Genomic DNA, 11,156 nt, shown 5'->3' with positions numbered 1-11,156 from the left:
TTTAGAAAATGTACACTCAAATTAATCTTTGTATACTAAATCAAAGAATAAACTATTACTTTTACTATTTTTACTGTTAAAAATTGATTAATATACGTTCTATGTGTAACTACCGTAAAATAACTAATTCAGCCATTTTTTAAGTATAGGATAGAATGCAATTGATCTCGGCTATGAAAGTTAGAACCCAAGCTTAACCCATATTTTAAAAAGTTATTTGACTTAAACAAGTACTCAAAATGCAATCAAAATGGCTTTGGAAACTTGAACTTTTAGTTAGTAACTAAACATAAAACAATGGCCATACTTGAACCTTGTATAGGAAGTTCAATTTTCCCCCACTCATTCAAACAGAAATCAATCAATCACACCAACAAAGATCATTTTCTCCGGTGCCCATATCCGGTTAAAAGCCCGGCGGCACAGGCTAGAAATTTCACCTTACCGATCTGAACCCGACCCCAAGAATTTCGAAACCTTTAACCATCTTATAGTGTCACTAATTTACAGGGGTCAATAAACCCACTTAAACAACTACAACAATGGACAACACCTTTAGCCAAAGCCCTCCATTTGAGAAGCTGTGGCACTAACCTAACCTAACTAAATGCCTATTCTTTGCACTCTCTTTATTTTCTTTTCTTTCTCTTGCTTATAGTTACTTGATGCACAAGTTACGGAATCATTTTGGACCCTTTCGATTTAATTACCACCCGGTTGTGCTGTTGTTGAAGTCATCGGAGCACAAACAGCTTCAACAGATAGACGTTTTAATACATTTGGGCATGGATCATGCCCGAAGTTGCTATTGGATATGGTGACCGCACATCGTTGCTTCCCAACACACCTCTGCAAAACATCGAAATCATAAAATATGGTGAGAATTGCATGCAAGTTGCGGGGGTTGTTTTTTATTCGACGAGGAAGTTGAAATACCTTCTCTAAGATGTCATACGAAGTTGGAGCGTGACACGGGCCTTGTTGGTAACTTCCACAAGTTCCTAAAGGAGTTCCGAAGCTAGCGAATTTGATTGAAGAGATAGCTTGTCCGGGACTACAGTGTAAATGAACCTTTGGCCTGTGGAACTCTTCGGTTTTTCCGTAGCTTTCAATTTGCCAGTTCTTGATATTTGGGTGGTACTCTGATATCTCAGCACAAACAGTGGAGACGGATCTTTTTACAAGTGAGATTTTCGAGGGATCTCCTCCGAGCTCCTCAAATAGAACTAATAGATTTTGTGTCGGTTTCAACCAAGACCGAGGAACATGGTACCATTTTTGGGTCGGTTGGCCACAACCGTGCTGACACTTCGTTGGTCGAAACGTTCCAGAATAACTACAGCCACTGCAATCACCATGAGCATATGCGGTCCAATATCTACCGATGTTCTGCCCGTTAATCCATATTTGACCTTTTCCCATACTTTCCATGTCCAAAGCCAACGGCTCTTCACCCTCGGGTGCATCGAAATAAGCCTGCAATATCGAAGGGGAAATTTTCGAACTTGTAGAAGACAATAACTTATACCATACCTGTATATACTATTTGGTTTTATTTACCTTATGCCATCTTAATGGCTGCTGTGTTTGTGCGGCCAACGATCCCTCCATCCACTCGAGAGACGAAATACCATTCGGTGAGTCAAGATTCATGGCCTCTCCTTTGAGTCCGACCTGTTCAACGTGGCAATCATGATGAAACTCATTCGCTCATATACACACACACATATATGCATAGACCACTACCTGGTATGTCCACTTTTGCCATGATAGGTCCCGTTTTCCTTGGTCAAGTCCATGCAATGCAACTGGACCTAGGATTCCGGTGTTCCATGTCTCGAAGTGGCCACCTACGTTCTTCAATCACCAAAAACGAGCAGTCAGGTTCCCGGTATAAAGCACAATAACCATGCCATTTCAAGGTTTGTTAATTCGACAAGTTGATGCATAAAAATGTGCCATTTTACGATATCTTAAACATGTGATCGGCAGTACAAAATAATAAAGCTCGGGGTGCTCAAACTAACCGGTAATCCAACAGCAACACTCAGCAGCGCAATTTTGTTTGTTCCTGCACGCAGATTGACCTTCCCGGTGAATGTGAATCTCCTATTTTCCCTCGTTCCAAAGGCAGAACCTGATACCATCGTTTTACAATTATTATTTCTGAAAAAAGGCTCGTTTGAAAGGCATAACTATGTAGACGTACCTGAAAGCTGTCCATTGATAAAGATGTGTACTGCATGACCTGTTGATTGAACAATGAGAGTGGGAAGTTCTCCTCCGCGAAGGAATGATTCAGATGAACCGATGTCAACACTGAAGCATACAACATATGATTGTTAGACATTTCTGAATTTAAGAATCAGTAAGCATCGTAAAAGTAAACCAAAAACGAAACTTGCTACATCAGTCTCACCTAGTAATGTACCATAGATAATCACTTGCGTCCCTAGTGACATTTATTTGCTCAAGTAAACCATTAGCACTTATCATTAAGCTATCATCTAATGCAGAAGTTGTTGAATATTGGCAATATCCCACATTAGGAAAAGATAGAAAGGGAGGGGGTTTGGTTTGTTATATATAGAACCCCTCCCCCTTTGGTTGTATCATCCCAAAATCTTCTCCTTTGTAATATTTCTAGAGGAAATATTAATTTGGTAGTGTCCGAGGACGTAAGCTAAATTGGCCGAACCTCGTTAAAACTCTGGTATTTTATTTCTTATTTGTTTGCTTTTATTTAATAGCTTTATGTTGGTTATATTTATTTAGTTATTATTGCTATAAATATCTAAGTGAGTTCTGTCTAGTTGTTGGGTTTTAAGCGGGACCATTGTGACCCCTCCAATTTAACTGGGAATTTTCTTAGTATAATTGTTGGCATAATAATTATCTAAATATTTCTGATAATATTGTTATTAATATTATCGTCGCTTCCGCAACAATTGGTATCCGAGCCAAGGTTTTGTAGTATGCTCTGTGTTTGCAGCTTAGTCTGATCTTACACATCAGAAACATTTCCTAAAGCTTGTGGGTATTCTGCATTTGGTGGCTATTAAGTAGAAGCTATGGCAAAAATGACAGAAGAAAAACCATCCATATCAACAACTTCCACTTCGTACATTTTGCCGAGGATTGGAACTGCAAATACGAGATTTGTAGTGGAAATTTTTGATGGAACAGGTCATTTCGGCATGTGGCAAAGTGAGCTTCTAGATGCCCTATTTCAACAGGGTCTAGATATTGCCATTGAGGAAGAAAAACCAGAAGGGGTTGATGATAAAGAATGGAAGACCATCAACCGATTGGCATGTGGTACAATTCGATCATGTCTTTCCAGAGAGCAGAAGTATATATTCAGTAAAGAGACTTCTGCAAGTAAATTGTGGAAAGCATTGGAGGAGAAATTCTTGAAGAAGAACAGTCAAAATAAGTTGCATATGAAGAAAAGACTGTTTCGTTTCAATTATGTTCCTGGTACCACGATGAACGAGCACATTACCAATTTTAATCAGCTGGTGGCTGATTTGTTGAATTTGGATGTGACTTTTGAAGACGAAGACTTGGCGTTAATGTTGTTGGGATCGCTTCCAGAGGAGTTTGAGTACCTTGAAACTACTTTACTTCATGGAAAGTCGGAAGTAACTTTCAATGAAGTAACTGCTGCATTGTATAGCTATGAACTACGCCGAAAGGATAAGTTGAAAGGTTCAAGTGAAGCAGCAGTGGAAGCATTGGTAACAAGAGATCGTCAGAAAAGTCAGTCTAAGGGGAAGAGAAGAAAGTCCAAAGGTCGAGTTGTTGCCAAAGATGAATGTTCCTTTCGCAAAGAAAAAGGACATTGGAAGAAAGATTGTCCAAAATTGAAGAAAAAAGGGAAGACTCCGCAAGATGCAAATGTTGCAGAATGCAATAGTGAAGCAGAGTCAGACTTTTCTCTTAGTATGACATCTTCAACATTACATGCAGATGAGTGGATCATGGATTCTGGTTGTTCCTATCATATGTGTCCCATTCGGGAATGGTTCTTTGAATTTCAAAAACTAGATGAAGGGGTTGTTTACATGGGTAATGATAACACATGTAAAATAGCCGGGATAGGTTCAATTAAACTGAGGAGTCATGATGGATCTACTAGAATTTTGCGGGATGTACGATATGTCCCAAAGTTGAAGAAGAATCTCATCTCTTTGGGGTCGTTAGAATCTAAAGGCCTAGTTGTGACAATACGAGATGGAGTTCTTAAAGCAACTTCAGGAGCATTGGTGATGTTGAAAGGCATAAGAAAGAACAATCTGTATTACTACCAAGGTAGTACAGTGGTCGGGACAACAGCAGCAGCAATTTCGAGTACCAAGAAGGACGCTGAGGCAACACAGCTGTGGCATATGCGTTTGGGCCATGCTGGTGAAAAATCCTTGCAAACTCTAGCCAAGCAAGGATTATTGAAAGGTACAAAGACTTGCAAACTTGAATTTTGCGAGCATTGTGTTCTGGGAAAACAACGAAGGGTGAAATTTGGCACTGGGATTCACAATACTAAAGGTATTCTGGATTATGTGCATTCTGATGTATGGGGACCGTCCAAGACTCCATCACTTGGAGGAAGACGTTATTTTGTCACCTTTATTGATGATTTTTCCAGACGAGTTTGGGTGTTTCCTATGAAGAACAAAGATGAGGTGCTTGAAGTTTTCCTTAAGTGGAAAACTAAAGTTGAAAATCAGACAGGAAGGAAGATTAAGGTTCTCCGATCAGACAATGGTGGAGAATATAAAAGCGATCCATTCCTGAAGATATGCCAAGATTGTGGCATAGTAAGGCACTTCACCGTAGGTGGAACACCGCAACAGAATGGGGTGGCAGAGCGTATGAATCGAACGCTTGTGGAGAAAGTTCGATGTATGTTATCTAATGCTGGATTAGATAGAAAGTTTTGGACTGAGGCTGTGACGTACGCTCAACATCTCATCAATCATTTGCCATCATCTGCTATAAATGGCAAGACTCCTTTGGAGAAATGGTATGGAAAACCTGCTACTGATTATGACACCTTGCGCATTTTTGGTTCTATTGCATATTATCATGTGAAAGAATCAAAGTTAGATCCAAGAGCAAAGAAGGCTCTATTCATGGGCTTCAATGCTGGTGTTAAGGGATATCGTTTGTGGTGTCTAGAGGCAAAGAAGACGATAATCAGTAGGGATGTTACCTTTCATGAATCTGCCATGTTGAATAAGGTAAATCCAGAAGGAGTGAGTAGTACTTCGCAGCAGGTGGAGTGTACTCCGCAGCAGGTGGAGTTTGAGCAGAGTGTGGTAATTCCAGCAGAAGGTACCACTAGTGATTCTTCATTGGCAGATGCAGAGTCAGATGAGGAAGAGGTTTCTACCCAAGAACCTCAACAGCAATCAGAGCCAATTGCAGTCAGAAGGCAGAGACGAGAAATTCAGAAACCAGCTCGTTTCACTGACATGGTAGCTTATGCACTTCCAGTTGTTGATAATATTCCATCCACTTACACCGAAGCCATTCAGAGTTTAGAGAATAATAGATGGTTAGGTGCAATGGAAGAGGAAATGCAATCTCTAGAGAAAAACAAGACGTGGAAGCTGGCACAACTACCAAAAGGGAAGAAGGCGATTGGTTGCAAATTTGAAGACACTATTGAAGTTAGTGTTATGAGAAGATGTTCGAAGATGTGGAATATCGCCAAGGTGGAGATTTGTTGAATATTGGCAATATCCCACATTAGGAAAAGATAGAAAGGGAGGGGGTTTGGTTTGTTATATATAGAACCCCTCCCCCTTTGGTTGTATCATCCCAAAATCTTCTCCTTTGTAATATTTCTAGAGGAAATATTAATTTGGTAGTGTCCGAGGACGTAAGCTAAATTGGCCGAACCTCGTTAAAACTCTGGTATTTTATTTCTTATTTGTTTGCTTTTATTTAATAGCTTTATGTTGGTTATATTTATTTAGTTATTATTGCTATAAATATCTAAGTGAGTTCTGTCTAGTTGTTGGGTTTTAAGCGGGACCATTGTGACCCCTCCAATTTAACTGGGAATTTTCTTAGTATAATTGTTGGCATAATAATTATCTAAATATTTCTGATAATATTGTTATTAATATTATCGTCGCTTCCGCAACAGAAGTATCTTCATCATAAGTTTCCCATGAGAACATCTTAGTATTCGTAGGCAACATCTGCATTTGTGATGTCTGAACTCCAACCTGAAAATGACAAAAATAACCTTTTCACTCATTATTCAAAAAACCCTTGAACTTTTTTAAAAAGACAGGTCATTTCATAAATATTGTACCTTGGCCGTATTGAACACTACATTCCTACAATCGGGAAGGATGCTGATAGACCAAGGAGGTAAGTTATAGTGCATGTTGTTAAATAACACTCTCGCGGCAGATTCGGTATTGTAGTTTGATAGGAAAGCCGCGCAATCTCCTGATTCTGACGTGTACGTATGAGCCTAGGAAATGTCAAACAATGATTTAGATTCAGTGAACAATTAAAGACCCTGAAATTTCTCGAAGCAGTGGAGTTTATGAAAAGATACAGAAACCTGTTGGAAGTTTCCAAGTGAAGTGACAACGGGATCAGCTGAAACTAAAGCTCGTTCGCACATCTTAACAGCCTTGTGAAGCTGCTTTAGATGACCATACTTCGGTTGTCTAATCAAACCTGTCACGTTTTCAAGGAAAGTAATTAGTAATACATTAATCCAGCCTACTAAAACACGAGTCCTTCACATAAACTCGCAATGACAAAAACCAGCCGCGATTTTTGTCATCGTGAGGGCTTCACAGATAGCTCTTTTTCTCACCATATTCATCAACTGGAGCATCGTAATCATAACTGGTAGTGATGAAAGGACCACCGGCTGTACGACCAAAATTGGTGCCACCATGGTACTGTTCCACATTATAAAACATGTAACTCAGATTAAAGAGAATCCGGTTTCCATCATATATATTCTTAGAAAAATATGATCGAAAACCAACCATGTAATAATTAACAAAGGATCCTCCTTTTTGAATGAATCGAGCAACGGCAAATGCTAAATCTTCAGCTGGCCGATGATGAAGTGGACCACCAAAGTCCGAGAACCTTTTGAATAAAGATGGCATCAAAATGGTTGGACTCATTTCACTCAAATTAAGGTTATAAATATATATAAACACATGATGAACTTACCATCCACTCCATGCTTCAGTCCATATTGTTGGCTTGTACGGTTTATTCGGTTGGAATGCATCACAATAGAAACCGTTGCATGTGTTTATCTATTACATGTCACCATTTTCCTAATTAATATCGAGATTTAAAGAATAAAAATGACCATAGAGCAAGAAACTCATCAAGCTACAATATAGATTCGAGGTCTAAGTACTTACCACTGGATCCGGGGCATCATCTTCCTTGCACATCACCCAAGGAACCCCGGTTCCTGTTTCTACCGCCATTTTTGCTGCCCAAGTAACGTAATTATAACCAGCAGCCCCTAGCAATTTACTTTGTGCCCCATACTCATTCTCAATCTGAACTCGTACAATTTTTTTTAAGGAAAAGGGTTCATATTGCCATTGTAAGTACACCATAGATTAACAAAATATATAGTAACATAAATTAGCATAAAAGCAACTAAAATACATACCTGAGAAAGAATAATGGGGCCACCCTGGGACTCAAAAAGGTTATGGCTCTTCATCAGTCCAACAATCTTCTCAGTAAACCCTTGCATAGCTCTCTACAAATAATGCATAAACATCCTTATTTAGGGAAACACTGTTCAAACATGGTCAGTTTTAATGTTTTATCATTCTTATGCATGTAGAGGTCACTTTGGTCCCAAAAGAACAACACATAAAGTGTTAGAATGTGGATTGTTCTGGCAAGGGCAGTAAATTTTATAAAACTATAACTTAGTATATGGTAAAATAGCACTTTGGCTCCCTTAAAAATGATAAATTTTTAATTTAGACCTTCAAAAAATTATACAGATATAAGTAGTAAAATGATAAGTTTGCATTTTAGCTCATGTAAAAATATGTAACTTAATTCCAGCCCCCAAAAAAAGTCCAGCTTCGCCCCTTTGTTCTAGCTATCTCTATTTCATGATGCATAAATGTTTTGTAAATCTTGTAATTTGGACGTAAGGATCAAATGCCATTAGCACCTGTTCTTATATGTGAATTCTTTGATGACGGGGCATAGATTTTACGAGTCCTTTTATGATACAACAGTTAAAATATCTACTTAACAATTAAAATTTTATTTACCTTCAAGTAATTCAGCTCTATTTTTGCCATGCATTAAGAACAAAGGAAAATGTATGTGTGTGTGTGTGTATATATATATAATGAAGAACACAGCAAAAGGAGATTACCTTGAAAGGCTCATTATCTGTTCTGAAGCTAATGCCTGGCACAAATTTTAACCACACAGGGAACCCTCTGCATATAGTAATAATCTTTAGAACAAACATACATGCATACATACATACATTCATTCATACGATTAAAAAAAGGGAAATTAAACAGAGATTTAGATCTAACCCAAAGTTCCATTCAGCACAAACATAAGGTCCAATACGAAGATGAGCATAAAGACCTGCTTTTTGTACTGTTTTTATGAATCTCACAAGGTCATATCTTCCTTCAAAATTATACTGCAAAAATTGTAACAGAAATTAGAAAAAATAATCTAAACTTTATATTATAAAAGAAAATAATGGAAAATAGAGTAATACATTTCCAGGAGATGGTTCATGGACATTCCAAAAAACATAACTCTCAATCACATCAAGTCCACCATCTTTAGCTTTCTGAATCAGATCTTCCCACATCTATATATAAAAAAGAAAAGGAAAAACAAAAAAACCCATTTTTTATATCTTAAAAAAAAAGGACCCAAAATGCAAATTTCAATAAAAATTGAAACTTTAAAAAGTATATACATCAGGTGTGCTTCTGGGATAATGAATAGAACCAGAGAACAGAATTCTTCTTTGACCATTGATAACTATAGCTTTCTTATCATAAGTAACACTGGTTTGAACAAGCTGAGGACTCAAATAGAACAAAGCTAAGCAAAATGCAAGTAAAAGCTTTGAAAATGAGGTTCCTTCCATCGCTGAACAGCTCAAAAAACTCAAGCTTTAAGCTTTAATGGAGGAAAAAGGATGGGGTTTTTGAGTTGGTTGTGGCTGTGGCTTAATGGGAGTAAAGTTGAGAAGGAAAAGAACCCATTTTCATACAGAGACAAGTGAGACTGTGAGCAGAGCCACCTTTATAAATGACAAAAGAAAATGTGTGTACAGTTTTTTATTTCACAGCTCACTCAAAGTGTTTTTTCATGTACATTGTTACAAATACAATAAAGAAAAGAAAAACAGTGACAAAGGGTATCCAATAAAAAAATTTGGAAGCTTTAATAAGTCTTTAAAAACAATTACTTGACTTTAAGTGAAGATTTAACCCAAATTTTAAAAACAATTAATCACTTGAATTTAGATTAAATGGAAAATTCTCCAGCTTTTTTTAATTTTAAAAAATTATAAATTAGTATTTAGTCCAAGCTGGTCTTATCGGTTAGAATAAGATATATGTGGCACACCACGTGTAATATTAACTACGTTTAATTTTTAACAGTAAAAATAGATAAAATTTTTAACATAACAGACTAAATTATTATTTAATATAACGTACAAAGACTAATTTATTTATTTTTTAAATAAATAATATAAAATAAAATCTAACTCGTAATTCTCTATCGTACTTTTACTAACATGTCGACTTTCCAGTTGTAAATAAATTGCATCACCGTTTTCATTATAATGCTACAATTAATATATTATATAATATTTAATTCCAAATTTAACCTATAAACAAACTTACAAAGCCAACCGACAACACACTTCCTATAGCGCTATTGTTTATGGTTTGACTCGTTAATATACCTTTGACTTAAGGGTATTATGGTCATTTGAATTTACCTTCTGTTGCCGCTGCTGCGTCCTGCACCTGTTGCCTACTTTTTTGTCTTTGGGGTCCCTCCACTTTCCTTCCATTTTAATTACATTTAGGATTAATTTCACTGGAAGTCCTCGAATTATAGTCTTGAACTTCAAAATGTTTGAATCTAGTCATCAATATCAGTAACATATCAATTAAGCCCTTATACTAGTGTAGTCATTAATTTAGGTGTTAGCATATCTTTTAACACGTATACACTACTACACAAAATAAGAACTTAGATCTAACGTACCGAAAAAAAGATAGTCGTCCTTAATTTTATTAAAATTGCCTATATTTTTAACACGTGATATCGAGACACATTATATTCAAAACAGCATTTAAAACAATAATTAAATTAACATAAAATACTTAATTAATATGATATCAATATTTCAAAATAGACGAATTCAAGAGGGTAAACAAACATTGGCCCTTAAAAATAGAAAATTTATATAAATTAATATATAATAAAATTACACTTTAGTCACTCGTACTTCAACAAAAATTCTAATTTCACCCATTTATCAACCCTAATGTATAAAATTTTCTCTCAGTTCTATTATTGTGACAAAATGACACAAGTTGATATCACCATTGTATTCTTCTCCAAAGTCAAAACAGTCCTTCACTTAGATCCTTTATAATACATATACATATCTGTTAGACACAGCCCTCTAAAATAAAAAATTGTAAAATTATATTTTAGTCCTCCAAAAATAATAATAATTTAATTTAATCTTTTCAACTTTCTTATCTGTCATTTCCCTACAGAAAATAAATATTCTATTCTGCCATTTTGCTGTTTTATTTATATAATTAATATTTTGGTTTCAATATTTTACAATATCTTTGTGCTTATTAATAAATAACCCATCTCATGTGCTAATGCCATCATATTGAAGCTTCCTTTTTGAATAATATATTTATAAATTGGGAAAAAAAATACTTACAAAGAATATTCTTGTCAGCCAATATTTTTTCAGTCTGCGAAATTTATGTATATCTTAGAAAGTCAGCAAAATCATTAGAGAATAAAATAATCAAATTGAATATATTTTAAGAAGAAATTAGTTGGATAAATTATAGTTTTGTTTTCTCCATTCGAATTTCAGATTC

General features: G+C 36.1%; 1 protein-coding gene across 1 annotated transcript; it reads right to left on the bottom strand.

The window, feature by feature from the left end:
- Positions 1-251: 251 nt before the first annotated feature.
- On the bottom strand, positions 252-9,404 carry LOC107936558 (beta-galactosidase 3). Its single transcript, XM_041081059.1, has 19 exons — positions 8,981-9,404; positions 8,774-8,869; positions 8,580-8,692; positions 8,411-8,477; positions 7,679-7,771; positions 7,419-7,562; positions 7,219-7,307; positions 7,026-7,131; positions 6,848-6,935; positions 6,587-6,705; positions 6,329-6,493; positions 6,161-6,239; positions 2,420-2,519; positions 2,210-2,319; positions 2,028-2,137; positions 1,747-1,857; positions 1,561-1,674; positions 937-1,476; positions 252-849 (listed from the first exon to the last, which is right to left on the bottom strand). Exons 1-19 carry the CDS (start codon positions 9,152-9,154, stop codon positions 703-705), a joined length of 2,565 nt encoding a protein of 854 aa, XP_040936993.1. The 5' UTR covers positions 9,155-9,404; the 3' UTR covers positions 252-702.
- Between the last annotated feature and the right edge of the window lie 1,752 nt (positions 9,405-11,156).

Source organism: Gossypium hirsutum, chromosome A02, assembly GCF_007990345.1.
Source record: "Gossypium hirsutum isolate 1008001.06 chromosome A02, Gossypium_hirsutum_v2.1, whole genome shotgun sequence".
In the NCBI taxonomy this organism is placed as follows: Eukaryota; Viridiplantae; Streptophyta; class Magnoliopsida; order Malvales; family Malvaceae; genus Gossypium; species Gossypium hirsutum.
The sequence above is the reverse complement of the archived record's forward strand: the minus strand, read 5'-3'. Positions and strand labels throughout refer to the sequence as shown.

Coding starts and splice junctions, on each gene's coding strand:
- LOC107936558 (XM_041081059.1), bottom strand. CDS start 9,154: ATGGAAGGAACCTCATTTTCAAAGCTTTTACTTGCATTTTGCTTAGCT. Junction 8,693..8,773: donor ATGAACCATCTCCTGGAAAT/GTATTACTCTAT, acceptor CAATTTTTGCAG/TATAATTTTGAAGGAAGATA. Junction 6,240..6,328: donor TAGTGTTCAATACGGCCAAG/GTACAATATTTA, acceptor TGTCATTTTCAG/GTTGGAGTTCAGACATCACA.